Below are 18860 nucleotides of genomic sequence, written 5' to 3'. Positions count from 1 at the left end.
TATATCCCCGTCATGCTGATAGGAACATTTCTTTGTTAGAAATCTGTATTATTCTGTTACTGGTTACAAAGCAGCTGAGTGGGAACTGTGGATAATGTATTTCTGACTAAGCGAGCCAAATTATGGTTTAAAATTTGTAATTGAAAGATCCAAGGGGACTGTACAACCATACACAGAACCTCAATTACAGAAATAAACAATGCACAATATAAAAATCATCTGAAATACTATTACAACTAATAAAGAAATATAAACTGGCATTCTGATCCTTAGGTTTTTAACTACTTTTTTATAAAAGCTTAAATCCTACTTAAATATAGCATTGTCAAATATGCCATTGCCAGAAACTGGTATGTCCCTTTTTCCTACTTTCTATTTAAACACCAAACTGCTTCTTTGTACTTAATTGTAACGTCAGTGTTTACAAACAACATGGAAGCTCGCTGGAAAAGAAACACTGACCTCTAGTGTTAGGCAACTTGACATTAAAATCTCTTATTTCCCAGAGACAAACCTATTACCTACAGCCACTGTGATAAGCAGTGCAGCACTCACAAATCAGAACAAAGTAGAGGAGCTTCTCTGCTACTATTTATATAATTATAAATAAAAAAAAATTACTAGTCCTCAAGGACATGCCTGTACTGTGCCACAGCTATTGCAGAACACAGTTCTGAGAGTGGCAATTGCAAAATTGAGGGTGAGGACAAAGGGCTGCTATCAGAGAGAGTGGTCTCCATACAAGCAGGGACCAGGGTATGCAGGCAATATCCCCTGCAGCAGGAGCCAGAGTGATATGACATGCCAGAAGTCTCACTGGTGAAATGATGTGATATGCCTGAGTGATACAAGATGCCAGAGTCTCATTCTGTCTCACCTAAACACAGCGTGGCACACAGAGACACCATCCCAAAGCCTGGAGGAAGAAACCTTACATTCCTTCTTGAATTTAACCATCCCAGGCACTGCCTGAGAGCAAGTGTTCATATGGGTGATGCTTCATCAGAAAGCCTAAAAATCAGATCTAAACAGCCAGCTATACAACCCATCCAGGAAATGTGAAACCTGTAATGGTCACAATGGACATGCTGCTGTTGAGTAATCCATTAGCCATGGACAATTATGTCCAATGATTGTATTCACTTAGCTAAGAAGAATGTAGCTGGTTGTCCAATTTTTGCTTGAAAAGGTGGTAAACTTTAAATTGAAGGGGTGCCCAGCAATACCTGCTAATTCAATCTCCTCAGCTAATGTAAAAGCTACTGCAAATGTTTAACTGCTATCAAAGACAGTATGGAGCAAATGCTAATTACAGAGGCCAAAGCTATTATACAGGTCTGTCTTCCAAGTAGGTTTGTGACATAAGACAAGTGAGAGGAGAAATACTGAACTACGTTGTTACGGCTTCTAACCACAAAAAATTTTGCCCAAAGTCAGTGTGATAGCAGAGAATCATGCTGCAAGTGTAAGCAACTCAAGGAAACACTGTAAAATCACTCAAAACCATTTCAGCCTCCTAATCCATATCCTAAGGCAGCACCACGGCAGCAAGGTCCAGGCTGTCTCTAGTGGCAATGGCATACAGTGAGGTACACAAGCTCCAGCCTGGGAAGCAGGATAGATCTGTCATGGCCCAGTCTCTGAGCAGATGTGCCATGCTGACATAACCTTACTGCTACTGTTCCTGATTCAGCTTGCTTGAAGTTTTCTGCACAGCACTGGACAGTGCAGACAAACCCCACAGCCCTGCCTGGGATAAGCTGCTTAACTTGATAGAAAATAAATATTCTAAGGGGTATGGGTGAAAATGGCTATTTCAACGCGTAGTTTTGGTAGGACAGGCTTTCATCTTATTTTCATACTAGATCATAGTTTTCCCATGTTGTTCAGTTTTTGTGCTTGTTTTGGATTCTTATTTTATTTTGTGTTTGGTTGGTTGGTTGGTTTTTAATCCCTCTGAATCTATGAAACAAGACATAAATTCACTACGCAGAACCAGATATCAACTTAAAACAAAACAAGGGTATGGGCTCTAAAACTATATTGGAAGCCAAAGTGGAAGCAAGGTCTTAACATGTTCCTTGAAAGCTGAGTGTAAAAGGGTAAACTTACATATAAACGCTCCCAGGAAAGGCTTTTGTTTCCTTTTCAGTAAGTTCTTGTAACTCACCTTTGTTATTAGTCTGTTCAAATTCTCTTTCCCCATGTAAGAAGTTTGCTGGGAAAGCACAATCTCCTGTTTCTGGATGATGCTGGTCAGACTAGTTTTGCAGCTTTGATATTGCTTCAGGAGCTCCAGAGCCCTTGCACACTGCTCCTGGCTATTAAAAAAAAAGAGTTTATTATTTAAGGCCTAAGCATAAAACAGCAGTCTCAGCCTCTTGCCAGTTTCCTTCTTCTATATTCAAGCATGTGGGGATTTTGTATTACTATATCTGGAAGAGAGAAAAGGGAGATAAATCGTACCAGTCATAACCTCTGCAATACTGTGTGATACCTGGTGTGGTATTTGGACAGGTATTGCAATCAGAAATTCCCTTCACCATTTGATGCTTCTGATTTACATTTAATTGTAATGTGAATTGAGCAGTTCTGTCTGCATGAAACTCTCCACCTGAAAGGTGTGCTCAGTCACCAGTAAGCTGGAATACAACACACAGCATATATCACAACAGCTTGGGTCAATGGGAAACGCCACCTCAGCCCAGCCTTCAGTGGGATATGAAAACAGATTATTCCTACTGACACCTGTGCAAACTATGAGGATTAGCAGAACTGTGCCAGTCTATACAAAGCCTTCAGGCACCTTTAAAAACTGTAAGAGAAGGGCAGATGCCCTGGGTGATCAATCATAGACTTTCCCAGTCCTCACTCTCACAAACTTATCAAACCAAGCTGCTTTAGTCTTTTCCTGAATAAGAGACTGTTTTTCCAGCTGTCTTGTTTCATTTGTTTCAGCTTGACTTTTCTTTTTGAATGTACTGGCATGGAATTCACAGCAAATACAGAAAGCACAGCGTTCCCAGCAGCAGACAGGTTCTTATTTTGGGTGCCAACTAAGTCTAACATACCACTACATACCTCCTAAATGATGAAACTGTGATGTCTTAAAAATATGTAACATTCAGGAGCACTGGCTGCAAACTTCTGTGTACAATTCTTTGCTTTATGACAGTTATAGCATCTTAACAATAACATTTGCTACTGCATTGGTATTTCATTTACTTTAAAGTACGGTCTAAGGCTTCTCTGTTGTTTCATTTTACAAGCAAACTCCTTACTTGTACAGTACTACTTTAAGATGTAGCCTTTCTCCTTACCATTCAGCAAGCAACAATTTTGTATCCTCCCATAATCTCTCTGTAACTCTGCACTGTTCATTTGCTTCCTCTGCTTTTTCTTCTTTGATCTGTAGGAGCTTATTAGCAATTTCTTGCATAGGTTTCATTTCAACAGCAGCACAATCCAATTCTTTTTCCAATTCTGTTAATGATTTTACCCTTCATTAGGAAAAAAATGAAATACAGCTTTATATTAAAGTAAGTCTCTGATTTTTCCCCAATGTAATTATAGAGTTCATAAGAAATTCATCTTGAGTTGCACATACTATATTGAATGACATCACTGAAAGTCTAATTTGATCTTCAGTTTCTGAAGTAATTTGACACAGTGCTTCAGATGGGTTGTGCTGACCTAAGCCCTTTGAGAAAGTAATCAAAAATCCTAGAGGCCAATAGGCTCTGTATGAAGGTAGTGAATTCTTTTGTCTTAAGTAAGCACATTCTGGCCATCTTGAAATATGGTCTAAGAAAGGAAGCTATTACCATAGTGTGGGATTTCACAACTTAAAAATGGTCACATCTTATCATCCCCTTTCTTCTCACTTTTTTCCTTCCCATAAACAGTACTAAGTTGTTTATTCATCCTTTGCAAGACTGCACAAAGCTCCTCTGACAGTCAGTAACATGATCTGAGACACACAGATCATGCTATTGCTTTCTCTGGTTGTGGTAAAGTAACAGAAGGCGAGTTTCAGACCACGTACATCTCCCTGTTTGACAGTTTTCTCACTCAAAATTAAGATCATAATCAACCTCCTCCTATTTTTTCTTCATTAATGCTGCTTCAAACAAACACACACATAGGAGTTTGGAAGAAAACACAGAGAAGGCTTCCTTATTTAGGCTGGGGCAAAACAAATAAAACATAAGTTCACTGCTTCTTCCAAAGCTCCACAGATACTTCATCACACATCCAGATTTCAGTGAAGGTGCCACAGGCCATCTGAGTTCACTGAAATTATGAAAGTGAAAGAGCTTTAAAAACAAATTCACCTTTGTTGAATAGCTGGAACTGTTGGATCCTTCAAGCCTATTTTGTTAATTCTGTCTCGTAGATCCTGAATGCTTTTAAGGAGTTCACTGTTTTTTGTGGAAAAAGTATTGTATAAGTCTTTTTTGTCTGTAACCATCTGCTCCCTTGAGGGATCATAAGTCACATTTAGCTCTTCAGATAAAGTCAGAACAAGGTTTTCACAGCAAGTCTTTCTCCCACATTCAGAATCTTCCAAAGAGATATCTACTGTTTTCAAGCGTTCATCCAAACATTTGGCCTCTTCTGCCATATGAGAAACTTCTTGTGCAGCCTCTCTCAATGCTTTTCCATGTATTTCAGGCTCACCTGGGGGATCTGTGAGGCATTTTATGGAAGACCGAATCTTCCTCAATGAGGCCATGAAAATTTCCAGATCTTTAAGGACTGTCTCACGGATCTGCATTTTATGGCTCATTTCTTCAAACTGATTTTGGTAGTAAATCATAATTTTACTTGCAGCTTGCAGATCTATTGGATTAAATTCATCTCTTGCTGAACTATCAAGGTGTTCCAATTGTTTGCACACTTCAATCTGATTTAATATGGATCTCTGCAGTTCCTAAAATTGAGAGAGTGACCAACAGTGTTAGCAAGTGAAGGAATACCTGTATCCTGCATTAAAGCTGAAAAATCAATTATACTAGCAATAAAATAAGTACGAAACTTACATTATTACGGTGATTATTATTCTATTTATTATTTATTTATATTAATTTTATTAAGGGCAGTGAAGAAAGAAAACCCTCTTTTTCCTAATCTATACTCCGGTGGAGGGAAGGAAGAAACAGCTAAATCACCGCACACAGGGAATTTGGTCAGTACGACAGAAACTCCAAGCCTCTTTTCATCAATCAGTCAAAAAGGAGAGAAAGATGACAAGAGTCCTGGGACTGAAACCAGCATGCTCTTGCAGTGGGAGATCACTCAGAGCACAGGCAGGCACATAGATGTTACTCTGTCGTCTTTTAATTTCTTTGTGCTATACTTTTTGAGAAGACTTACATGCATTTAAACATCTCCTGGTGAAGTCTGCATTCTACCTGATTACAGCCCTCAGACAAACAGCAGTGTGTCAGTGTTATGAAACTCCAATAGTACTAAGAGCTAGGAAGAAAAATCAAGATCCTTCCAGCCAAAAAGAGTTAGACAGAGAGTGCACATGCTTGCTGCCCTACAGCTTGGGACACCTAAACCATGCTTTGCTTGAGAGCCAAGGGCAGACAAATGCAAGCTTGCAGTTCTGGACAGCTGGAGCACCTCACATATGAAGTAAGGCTGAGAAATTGTAAAGAGACAGCTGGAAAAACAGTCTCTTATGCAGAAGAAGACTAAAGGAGTTTGGTTTGATAAGTCTGTGAGAGTGAAGACTGAAAACAAGACAAGGGCTGGAAAAGCCTGGAAAAGACAGCTGTGTGGAGACCACATAGCAGCCTTCCAGTATCTGACGGGGCCTTCAGGGATGCCAGAGAGGGACTCTTCATCAGGGGCTGTAGCAACAGCACAAGGGATAATAGGTTTAAACTTAAACAGGGGAAGTTTAGGTTAGATATAAGGAAGAAGTTTTTTACTGTGAGGGTGGTGAGGCACTGGCACAGGTTGCCTAATGAAGTTGTGAATGCTCCATCCCTGGAGGTATTCAAGGCCAGGTTGGACAGAGCCTTGGGCAGCACGGTCTAGAGTGAGGTGTCCCTGCCCATGGCAGGGAGGCTGGCACTAGATGATCTTAAGGTCCTTTCCAACCCAAACCATTCTATGATTCTATGAATATTCACCCTGTCTAATAGACAGAGCACAGCCTAAACATAAGATAATGATAGCAGGTCAATAAGTTACTGCATATATGCAGAGCTTCCAAAAGCATCCTGAGGTGTGCTCAGACACCTCAGCAGATATGACACAGGCAGCTTAGCTTGGCTCACAGATTAACACCGCATTATGTAAATAACAAAAAGTAAGTAATACGAAAGCCAGGAGTGAAGACTAAATCTGGATCAAGGGAAAGTAAGCTAAGATGAAATGTTCATGACCATGGTTTTTATAGAACCTATCGAGGGTCTCTGTCTGGCCCTACAAGAACAATGACATTTAAAGCAAAGGAAGTAAAATGCTGTTACAGTCTGGAAGATTTGGGAAGTGGTCCCAGACTGAGTGAAAACCCCATGAAGTTCTTCAGTCACTAGGCATAGTAAAAAATATTCTGGCTAAGGTGTGGTCTCTGCATTTTCCCTTACCTTTAGTTCCCTATAAGCAAGATCACTATTCATCAGATTAAACTGCTGGATGTCCTTTTTTTTCAGCCGCTGATCTAATTCACACAGAAGAATGGATTCATTTTCTATTGGCAAAACAATTTCCAATGCAGTCCTTAATGAGTTTGTTCTACAAGAAAGGTAACAAAACATGAACTGTGAAAACAAGCAAGAAAAGACACACATTTTACAGCACAAAAAGCCACAAAGATAATGTAATTGACTAACAGATTTGATCCTTGTCCTCCTGAGGTCAAAGGAATTTTTCTGTTGATTTATAAGAAAAGCAGTGTGAATTTCAGTGAATTTAGCCAAAAGGTTGAAGGAACTAACAGTAAACATGGGAATACTGCACAGTCATGTTACAAAGATCCAGTGCTGTGCTTATTGGAGAGATTCACACTATCTGCAGTGTGTATATGAAGCAAAGATAATTAAGAAAAGCTTAATCATATTAATTACTTTTTTTAAAGGTTAAAAATGTGCAGGTATTTTCTGTAATGCACACTATTCCCTTCACAATACACAAAATAGTTACAATTCACTGTTCCTTAGCTAATATTATGAAATGTTATTCTATACCTGGTACTTATAATATCTTGAAGCTCTTTCCATTCTCCTTTCAGTTTGCCTCTTGTCTCAGAGATAGAAGCCTGCTGTGCTTCAACCACAAGATTTTCTAAGGTAGATGAGATGTCTTCCAGTTGTGTCCAACCAGAACTGATTTCAGTCTCTATCACCTGAAAGATATGCAGCACTACCTGCATTAATATCATAATGTATTTCTCAATGAATTGGGCAGTTCATAAAATTACAGTCACAAGAGTCTACAGAAAAAGTGAGAACATCACCCAAAAGTAAGAGTTATCTATTGCTTTATTCTTCATTATGATACTATTTTTAGCTACTTTTCTCAACTTTTTATGATGAAAATTCAGACGTATACCTTTGTCTACATTTTAGAGAAGGTTCAAAAATATGGCTCAACCATTTTTACTATAAGAATGAATGGAAAACACCTCAACTTAGCTCTGCTCGAAAGAACAAAAAACAAACACAGAACTGAACAAAGTTATGAGATGCTAGATGAGCTTTGTAATCTTTTTAAAAAAAAGACTTGAAAAATTGCAGTAATAAATTTCTCAGTATCAGTTATGGGCCTTTTATCATCCCCTTAAGGTTCTCACAAACATAATCAAGTTATAAGTCCTGGAACAGTTTCATTCTGCACATAAACCACTGCCATTTGACAGTTCAGTGATGACTCCTCCAGCCCTGACCATGGTCCACCACTTACCACTCCTGCTGAAAAAAAGAGGCTTTCTGCAGTTATTTTTTGCATAAGACCTACTTCAGCCTGCAGATCACAAACTGACACACTCCAATTTCTTCTTCCAGCAACACTCGTAAAACTCCAGTCCTAAGTAGGAATGCAGTTCTCCTGAATGCTAAACCTTTGATTTCTCCTCTACTTCTAATAAACCTGGTTGTAAGGATGCTCCTTTGTCCTCAATACACATAATGGAGAAATGAGAAAATAGCAATTTAGGCACCAAGTACATTTGTGAAAGATGAATACTTACCTGTAGCTCCATCAGCTTATTCTGAAGGCATGAAGTGCCTTTTATTTCATCAGTAAAGCCAGATGCTACTTTATCTCTGCTGATTCGTAAAAGTTCCTCCATGCTCCTTATCTGTGTATTATAGCTAAAGAAAGAAGCAGTCACTTGCAGAAACAGTATCACTTGTAATTTAATGGAATATGGCAGGGTATGGGACTTGCTGACCAATAGATTACCATATAAAATAAGCATGGTCTATTGCAAATGCATATTTTTACCTAAATCCCAAATGAATGGGCATAGATGAGAAGCATATAAAACAGCTGATAAATTGCTCATCTGGCTAATTTTCATGTATGAATGCCTGTCTGCATAGTCTACATTCAGTTTTATGAATGCAAAAATTACAGTTCTTTAAAATTTTGCAATATTTTAAGTTATTGGTAAGGCAGGTACAAATTTTTCTGGCTCAAGGAAAGAGCAGAAGAAGTTTTATAACTTTAAGTGCTCTTGCTAGAAAATCCTAATGGTTGAGGCATGTAGCTACTCTAGTGCTTTCTTATCAATTACAGAGCAACAGTCAGTAAACTATTGAACAGAGTTCTGCATAGCAGAAGTGTACCCTATGTTTATTACATTCAGTTGATTTATGAATGTCTAGCATAGTATCATCTTATAATATACATGCATTTTATCCTTTTAAAAATACCTCTGTAACAAAGCTGATACGGACAAATCACTGTCTTCCTCAAATTTCTTTGCACAGCTTTCTCCATTGTGATGTTTCACATCTGGTTCCCAAAGTGTATCGGCAACAGGTCTTGAGGACTGCGTAAAAATAAAAAGGTGACAGTGATCTCTGCATCATGTATCAATAGTGAAGTCCAACAAACATAGAAGACCAGTTGCTCAAGTGTCTCACAGGAGATGAGAGATACCATTCATGAATACAAGTTGTTTTTAAACTCAATCATGAACCAAAAGAGCAAATTTTTTAACATTTGCAGCCAGGTCATTCATTCCTTCCACAGACTTGGCATGCACAATCCCTTTGTGAAAGTTTTTGCTGCAGTTGCATGGACATCCATGGGCAAACCACAACTGTCTTCTGCAGCTTTTGTCAGGCTGCTTATACCAAATGCATTTGCATATCTCCTGCCTGTATTCCACCATACTTTCTACTACTCAGTTCGAAGCCGGTTGATGTTATACAATTCATACTTTTGATTATCCAGAACAGATTTCATCACTGTATTAGGGACAATATTAGCAGCCTTACAAGAGATGTTCCTTCTCAATAGCCAATTCCTACATATCTTCAAACTTCATGTAAATGCAGTGAGTCCCTTCCTATAAATCACCACTCAGGAGGCTGTCTGATGAGCTGTCTTCAGCGTTACTCACATTAATGTTTACCCTAAATGATACATCTTCTGTGGCATCCAAATGGCAAAGTGCAGCATATTCTCGCCTTGAAGTTATTTCTAAGAAAACACATGTGCTCTGTTTCTCCCTGTATTTTTCTAAGGCAGATACCTCCAACTCCTCACTATTTTTGATCTCTCTGTCCTCTGAAAATTAATCAGATTACTGGGACACTATGGAGGATTTGTACTTGAACACAGCTTCACACATGATTCTTGCAGCTGAAAACCACTCTTTAGAAAAATAAAATGCAAAGTTGGAGACATCTCCTCAGATGCCTAGTTCTGTTCTTTGCATGTTACTTTTTAGTATTTACTCTGTCTACATTCCCAAGCACAATGGGTTTTTGACATATGACCAGAGGCCTGAGGTCCTTCCACAATAAAAATAGTAAGAGAAATAATCAGCTTTCTTTTTGGCAATGATCTCCCCGAGACAGAGCACTGTTTTCTACAGTAAGTACAGACTTCTTACCTCCTGTACTGAAACAATATCTATTTGTTGAGAAGAACCGGGCTTTTCTCCATTTTCAGAAGCAATAATGGAGCTCCTACGGTTTAAAAAAAAATTCAGCTGAAGAACAAAACATGAAATACAAGGGGAAAAAATCCTGGCTAATGATTAAAAAACAGTGCATCTGTGATGAAAGGTACTCAAATACTGTACTTGCCGGTTTATGCAGCTTAATACTAAATGTTTAAATGTACAGTTGTCCACAGAATGCACTTGGCAGTACATTTACAGTATCATAAAATCTATCCATATTTCTGACTTCAATGAAGCTACAGCACATCAGGCACTGAGTCACCCACCCTTTCTTAGATGACTGTCCTTTTCCAGCTCGAGACAGCAGAGCTGTGTGAGTATCTGCCACAATTTGTTGAATCTTTTCTAGCTTTTGTTCACAGTCTGCAGTCAGTGACCGTATCCCTGGGACGGTTCCTTCTAATAGTCTTCCCAATATTTTAAGGTCTTCTAATGACTTGCTAAGTTCCCTCAGGCTGCCTTCGTGTGAAAAAAAAGCCTAAAATAAGAAAAGCAACAGAAAAATCTTAATATTAAGTCACACAGATATGCTATTATTCTCAAACAGTTTTTTTCTATTTCTATTGTTTTCTCGGATGAGTGCACTTAAAGCATAAGCTGTCAAACCAGGAAAGAAACATTTATTTTCCCTCAATTCTTTTTCAAACAGAGCCAGGAACGACATTAGGATTTCTGGCAACATGTTCCCCAGCTGCATTCACAAGACTATACTGACTCTTGCTTGATTTTGAAATTAAAGTAGCAAAAATTGTAGTAACATAATGAGAAGTCCCAAATCCTCTTCACACTGATATGTCCCATTGACAACAGTAGAATTTGAAAACCTGTTTTAAGTATCTCCCATCAATATTTATACTTCCCATGGTGAAATCAAGATATATTAAACATCTAAGAAAAATATGAGCAGAAGAATGCACCTGAAAACACTTATTTCTCTTTACTCTTGCATACGTAACATTTGCTGATCATGAATCCATGAGAAGCAAAAACTAAAACTCCACTGAAATCAGTAAAGACCAGAATTTCATCAACAGAGCAATTTCTTACCCTTGTAAGTAGTAAACTGCCCAGATCAATGCATCTCAAAGAGCAAGACGAAGTAAAATACTAGAAGCAATGAAGTGTGAAACCCATTGCTTACGCAATATGTAAGATTCACTGTAACTCACTCTGGTAAAAGAAACATCAACTTCTGATGTCTAACTCTGTGGCTAATATATATATACACATATACATATATATAGCACAAACACAGAGATAAGGTCAGCTATCTCACTTGAAGGCATCTAATACCCTCTGTGCAACTCTAACAGATCAAGGGACTGGCAGAACAGTTAGTCATTCTTAACTTTGCACAGGTAGATCTGTTTCAATGTTTCAAGGCTGTCACAAAAAAAGAAATGGTAAAAAGATACCATCCATGTAGCAATTCTGAAAGTTTCCAAGTCAAAATAGGAATAATTTGGGTGGCCTCTTTGTTATATATTTACGTAACAAGCAGATCAAGGGCCACGTTTCACAAACACGTGCGGCAATAATGTACCTAAAAAGGAGCAAGGACAGACAAAGCATTCACAAAGAAAGGTAGATAAGCAGAAAATAAGTGTGTCAGGTACCTCATGTTCCTTGATGAGCCCTTTGGTTTTATCCATACTTAGGAATTTCTTCTCTTTGCTTAATTGCTTATTGATTTTTTTTAAAGTTGCATTAAATTTCTTTTTTTCCCTTTCTACTATGAGCTGGAGGCAGGATGTAATTTCATGATGAACTGCCTGCAAAAATCAAACACATTGCCCCTGTGAGGTGGTGAGACAGTATTACTAAGTAAATAATCACAGAACACACTGTGACAAAAAAAACTGTTTTTCAAAGGTGCCAGGCCTAATGAGAACAAACAGCGGATCCTCCTTCCTATATTACCTCACCTCCCATCTTTTACGAACATCTTTACTCTTTTCTTCCACTGCCAGCTTTTCACAGTCTGATGAAATATTTTTCAGTTGTTCAGCTGTTTTCAAAAATTTGTCAAGAGCTTTATTGTTCAGGGAATTATAAAATTCCTGCAAGAAAAACATCATAATGAAAAACAAACAGAATTGAATGTAGCTTATTTACCTAATAAAATTATATCAGTAGTACACAAAAACCATCTGTAAAATATGCATATGTTGCATGAATGGGCTGTGGTGGCCCTTGCATGAGTGGGTACAGGAGCATTCTGCAGGCAGTATGAGTGTATGCTTTTTGCAGAAAAGTATGTGGTTTTCTTGTAGCTTCTCTTACGGGCAAATTCAGTACCAAAAAAAGATTAAGGTTCCTGAACTCTGCCTCATGTCTAGGGAATATACATGGCCATGTACTCTGCCTGTCAGGGAGAGGGTGACAGGCCTGCATCAGTGCAATGGGGGTCCTAGAAACAACCTGGAGTAAGGTTCTGCGCTACTCCCAGCACATGACTACCGAGGCCTCACTGTGCAAGTCGAGGCAACACAAATTTGCACGCTTCCATTTTTGATCTCTCACTAAGGACCCCCTTTAAGAGATCAAGATTTTGAGATTGGACACTTTCTTTTACTAGTTTGACACTGGGATAAGGAAGAGATTCAGTACTTATAATAACACTTAAAAAACCTGTCCAGGAATTCAGGCATAGTATTCTTGATGGGAATCTTCATTATAAATCAAGCAATAAAAATGGCCGTAGTTCAGAAGATAAGGAGTTCTGATGGGGTGATGACAGCAATTTAAGACAGGGTACTGAACTGCTGTCCAGACTGACATTTCTACATTTCTACAGAATCACAGAATTATTGCAGTTTGGGCTGGAAAAGACCTTGAGATCATCTTGTTCCAACCCCCCTGCCATGGGCAGGGACATCTTTCACTAGTCCAGGTTGCCCAAAGTCCTGTCCAACCTTGCCTTGAACACTGCCAGGGATGACGCAGCCCAAGTTTCTCTGCGCAACCTGTTCCAATATCTCAACACCCTCACAGTAAATAATTTCTTCCTTGTATCTATATCTAACCACTTTCAGCTTAAAGCCATTACTCCTTGTCTTACGAATACATGCTTTTGCGTAAAGTCCCTCTCCAAACTGTCTGCCAAGATAATATGTGCTAACAGTGTTAGATCAAAAAGCTGAGAAAAGTATTAATAACTATTAAAAAAAAGCCAATATTTTTCTCACTGTGGTACCTTAGACTTTTACAGACTAAACAGCACTAAGAAATACTCTGATTCAGCTATCTAGGAAAACAAACCCACCTCATATCTTGAAATAGATTCTTCAGGACTGAACTTTTGACTGACAAGTTGCACAGCCTTTGAAATGGAGGCCTCTAGTTCTTTCTGGGATTCTTCAAAATTGAGCAAAGCCTCCTTCTCTGCGGGTCTCTTTTCAGATTTAGACAAGATGTTGTTTATGTTACCCATGACAGCCTTGGAAAAAAGAAACTTTTCAGAACACGCCTGAGTGTCAGTAATTACATAAAGTTATTGCTTCACAACATCACTCAAGTTTTTCTGGTTGAGATACTGATCTTTGCAATGTTCTTGGTTTTGCCCCAGCAAGAGCCTGGGAGACCAATTCCAACAGTATAAAGCCTTTTCTATTTTACATGACTGACAAGGAGTCTTCATAATCACATAATGCTAAAATTAGAGATGAGATGTCTGTGTGTATAAAGTACAGTAACAATGAAAAAGTTGTACCTCTATTTTGTCTTTGGCTTCTTTAATTCGTGTCTGCAGCTGAGCATAAGAATGCTGTTGGGACAGCTGACTTGAAACATTTTGAGTCAAGGATTGCAATCTCTCTTCTGCTGCCACAACTTGTTCTCGGCATGAAGCTCCCCTTGCAGCCAAGCTCTGGTTGAATGAAAAACATTAGAAGCCTCTATGGCATTTATGTCTTTTTGTTTAAAGGAACTGAATGAAAAAGCCAGTCTTGATCATGGATGATCAATATTTGGTCAAATAAAAATCTTATATTCCAATTATGGTGAGTGTATTGCATGGCAAAATCTCTGTGTAGAGAAAGAGATTTGCTGCCATCCACAGGGGATCTTTTGCTGAAACAGTCTGTCAGTGTGATCTCTCTCATGTCTTTGCCTCAGAGCCAACTATAAGTTTTTTTTAAATATGTGCTCCCATCCAAATAGCCTTCCAAATGAATGTGCAAACCACACATTTGGATATGCATTGTCTGATCATGAAGTCATCTAAAAGTAAGCACCTATTAAGGCTCTGATTTTCTTGCGGCATTCACTACTAAAAAGCAGGAAGCAACTGAATATTTTGCATGCAAAAGTCGTGTGCAGTATTTGAATATTTATCATGAAATGTCGTTTTGAGAGCTGTTTTGATCTATGAATATTCAACACGTTTTCCTGTTTGAAGTTGTCAGTTAGCATTCTTCTAACAATAATTAGTGCTTTATTCTAGATTCCGACCTATTGTACTGCAGGTAATAAGCAACATGATTTCTGCTCACAGACATGGAGATACAATAACAGTCACGTTTTTGGAGGCTGTATTTAGTTACTTCATTGTTATTTAACAAACTAGTGTTATACTGCAAAATGAGTCTTATTTTATAAACATATGCCCATAATTATAAAATATTAATAAATTCTTTTTGTAGGCTCACACTCATAATTTTGTCAACTAAACACAGTGCAAGAAGGCATAAACCAAAAGTAAAATAGTAATTCTGAGTTACAGTTACTGTAAGTGGATTTAATGTACTAAAAAAGATTTCTGCTAAATTTTAGCACTTAGAGTAGCTCCAGCGAAACCTCCCTCCTGGTGGTCATCTTCCCACTGTTAGATTATACTGGCCCTGCTGCAGAAATTGAAAAAGGCAACATAAGAAAGTGCTTCACCTTCTCTAGTGCTAAGGCTGGCATCTTTCTTCAGTCTCACCTTCACTGGCAAGTGTACGGAACCTAACAAGTTATATGTACATACTGCCACCTGCCATCTCCAGGGCGTGGCTTGTGATCCCTGGCAGACAAACATAGAAAACAATGGAGACTAGCGGAAGAAATTCATCAGTGCTCACTGTGAATGTGTAGAGCAACTGTCTATATGCTGATGCTAATTACCCAGCATGCTCCTGAAAATACTTCAAGTATTCCAGTTTTTTACAGGAAAGCCTTCAATACAGCCAAGTTGCCTCAACCACCCTCCCTGCACTGGAGGGTAGGTGCTAGAAAGGACTGCATAACAAGGGGAAATTCTCAGCTTGGCACCCTGAAAAGTTTTAGACTGCTGCAAATGTTGTGCTGGGCAGGGAGTAATTAATATCATTGCAGAACAAGCTGCTGATCAACAGCACCAATGGCATTTCATTGACACCTTCTTGACACCTAGACACACTGATGTTGGAAGATTCATTTGTAGCTCATCTGGGAGTGATCCTGAAAAATAACAAAGCACTAGCATTGCTTTGATTTTTTACCAGTGTTACAGCACAAAATCCACATTCATTTCTACTTCACCAATGATGACTCATTTTACCCCAGCCATGAATTCCATGCTGAAAGATGAGAATCTGACAAACAAGTATTTTAAGCAGTATATTTCCATTTTCACCTGCAAATGTTCCTCTGTCTCAGGCTCCAGAGACCCCTCATGACTGATCTCACCAAGCAGGCTCCCGGTCTCTGCTGTCCAGCTGTCCACCCCACCGAGGAGCTCTTCAGTTTTCTCAAAGCTCCCTGAAAGTTCTCTGGTGTTTTCAGCAGCATCTGTGCTCTCTTCACCAAGCTATAAACAAAGGGCAGGGTAAGATATTCATTCCCGTCATCAGTTCATGTGTCTCTCCACTACCTTCTTGTAACACAGAGTCACCTCTTATGTTACTTCCCAGGTGTTGCACCCAACAGAGATCAAAGGAGAAGTAAATGCATAAGGCGTGTGAGGTTCAGTTTTTCAACCCAGAAGGCAAGTGGAATAGCACAGAATGTTCCCTTTCCCTATACGCAAGCAGCCACAGCCACACTATCATGGAGAACAACTCCTTGGCTGCAGCATTCCCCACCTGGTGCTGGTCAAATCAAGACCAGGGAGCATGCTACCGGTTTAACGGTACAGCAGTCACAGCGCAAGCTCACGCATTTGCCCTTGCCTTTTTGTATAAAAAGGTAAGTATTACCTATATTATAGCCATAATGTCCAAAGCAATGACAGAAAAATAACTCCTGAAGTGCTTAAGGCCTTGTAAGGGTGCAAGAGGCCTTTTTATCTCTACTTTATGAATGTATTTCCTAATAGTACCTCCTAGGAAGGGTTTTTCTAGGAAACCCTGGATATCCCCCACCCTAGGGAATATGTTTCCTTTGATCTTCTTGCATTCTCACTAAGCTCATCTACAAAGATATTATAATCTTTTGCCACCATTTAATGTCACAGCAGTACCTCTAATAAAGGTCAGTGAAAGGCTCAGCTTAGCAAATGCAGAGCTCCAATACTCCCAAGCAGAATGAAAATGTCATTCTTGTGAAAGCATTTTAGGAAATACAATACGTGTAATATTAAGCATGCTGTATAGGAACTTACAGCAGCCTAAAAACCTGTCAAGTGAGCTGGTGTAACGTGGCACAACCCTAGAAACATCTATGCTGCAATAATTTCTTTCTACTAGCTGAGGCAGAGATTATAAAATTCAACAAATGCTCACAAACTCTTAAAAAATTGATTACTTCCATCTCTAAAACTGAATAAAGAGCTTTATTCTGCAAGATTTTCTTTTATAAGTGGTTTAAAATGTTCTAGTTAAAAATTTGAACATTTTCCAATGTGTTATAGAGAGCATTTAACTGAGTCACAAAGACTTCAGAAAGGAATGCCCGTGTGTATTCTCTGTTCCCGTTTTAAAATTGACAATACTGAGTTGACTGAAAGATTTATTCATCTCTGATTATCAAGCTCATAAGTCCAGAAAACAGTCAGCAAAAGACTCATATGAAACTAGTAAACTTACAAATTGTGTTCTCCTGATGAACTTAGCCCATCTCCTGTTCAATTTCTTCAGCTCTTTGGCAATATTTGATCCAACTTGATCTTTGCTGACTTCAGTGAGATAGTTGCCAACTTCATTTAAGGAACCATGAACCAAATTCCATTTTGCCAGGATCTCAGCAGGGATCTAGACAGAGGCATTGAAATAATTTAATGCAGAACCCTGTCAGAAGTTTATTTCCAAAACAAGGAAAAGAAAAGCAACAACAACCACCACTCTCATATATAATGCTTTCCATCCAGGAGGCTTCCAAGTATCTCTGTCATTATATTACCTCATTCGGATGCTCATTTCGTTTTTCTTCCAGCCACGTCTTTAGCAGATGGATATTTTCTGTATAATTACTCCAGGAAGACAGGACTTTCTGTAGGGTGGTATTTACATTGGAAATATAGTCTCTGCACATAGAAATCTTTGACTCCACTGTCTTAAACAGTTTGCTAATTTCTTGACAATTTCCAGCTAGGACATCAAATAAGGAACAGTGTTATACATTTGGAAACAGAGAGGTTAATTACATAGAAGCAGTATTTTACACAAAATATAAGAGGGAAGTAAAACTGGTGACAGCACATCAGTTCAAAAATAAGAGGTCTTCGTATCACTTTATGTGCACAAGCTTACCTAAGTCAGGACCAGTTATGTTTTTGTTTTTCAAATCTTCACAGATGTGAGTAGCAGTTTCTAGTTGTGTTTCAAGTCTCTTTTCTTCAATGAAATTCTGCCCAAAGGGAAAAGTAATTGGCATGGGTAACACTAACCCACATAAAACTAGGTAGGAAATGCAGCTTGGGATATGTTCTTTTTAAAATATGAGACTAAAACCTGCCATTAAAAGTGAATTGAGCAAAGCCCATCCAGCAACTCATTTGCAACCTGTAGTCTTAAACAGACCTAGGTTTTTTTCTGCACAGAGAGTAACTTAAATGAGAATATTAATTCCTCAGTGCCATTATCTGAGTCATAGCTTTGCATGAGTCAGAGCTGCTTATTTCAAAAAGTTACAGCCCTAGGGCAATACTTATAAATGGCATCTAGAACAAGTCAGGCAGAATTTAGTCACCTATGTCAGAAAAGTCATGAAAGGTAGGTTTCCCTGCATGCACAGAAATATTGACATGCCTAGTTCCTACCACAGATCAAGCAAGGTCCAAACTGGGGGTGGAAAGAGTGACAGAGGAAGAAATGGGAGTAGAGATAGAGACTTCTGCTTTGAACATTCAACTCAGAGAAGGAGAGTTGATCCTCAGCCCCCCTCTGAGTGGCATCTCACGCTAGAGCTTCTCAATTCTACAAATGCCCTATCTAGCAGGCTACAGAACAACCTCTGCTGTGACTATGACGAACCTGGGCCACCACGCCACCACCATCAGCCAGGATTGCACATCATAGGACCAGAAGAACAAGCCTTAAACTCCTTGGGAAAGCTCTATATTCTATCAGCTTGAGAAAGACAACTGTAGAAATAACATGAACCATGAACTAGAACTGTAGAAATAATATGATTAAGTATTCATGAAATCAACTGAATCAAGAAACTCAGCACAGATTTAAGTCTGTACTCCCATTTCACCATAGGGAAGGTTAATACTGCTCAGGAAAATCGATACTTATACAACCTCTTGCTGTCTTCTTCCACAGTTCTAAGGCTGGTGAAATTCCCACTAATTTAACTTGCC

The 18860-nt window shown here is 38.8% G+C and overlaps 1 protein-coding gene across 1 annotated transcript in view; it reads right to left on the bottom strand.

The window, feature by feature from the left end:
* Positions 1–18860, bottom strand: part of SYNE2 (spectrin repeat containing nuclear envelope protein 2) — a 166728-nt gene that overhangs the window by 127148 nt on the left and 20720 nt on the right. The window contains 17 exon segments of the mRNA XM_034061427.1: positions 2171–2321; positions 3321–3500; positions 4335–4933; positions 6606–6753; positions 7206–7363; positions 8207–8330; positions 8895–9013; positions 10085–10160; positions 10423–10634; positions 11773–11928; positions 12082–12216; positions 13422–13595; positions 13869–14024; positions 15753–15926; positions 17143–17307; positions 17456–17643; positions 17806–17902. Coding sequence (XP_033917318.1) covers positions 2171–2321; positions 3321–3500; positions 4335–4933; positions 6606–6753; positions 7206–7363; positions 8207–8330; positions 8895–9013; positions 10085–10160; positions 10423–10634; positions 11773–11928; positions 12082–12216; positions 13422–13595; positions 13869–14024; positions 15753–15926; positions 17143–17307; positions 17456–17643; positions 17806–17902 — 3012 coding nt within the window.

Source organism: Melopsittacus undulatus, chromosome 4 (assembly GCF_012275295.1).
Source record: "Melopsittacus undulatus isolate bMelUnd1 chromosome 4, bMelUnd1.mat.Z, whole genome shotgun sequence".
NCBI lineage: Eukaryota > Metazoa > Chordata > Aves > Psittaciformes > Psittaculidae > Melopsittacus > Melopsittacus undulatus.
The sequence above is the reverse complement of the archived record's forward strand: the minus strand, read 5'-3'. Positions and strand labels throughout refer to the sequence as shown.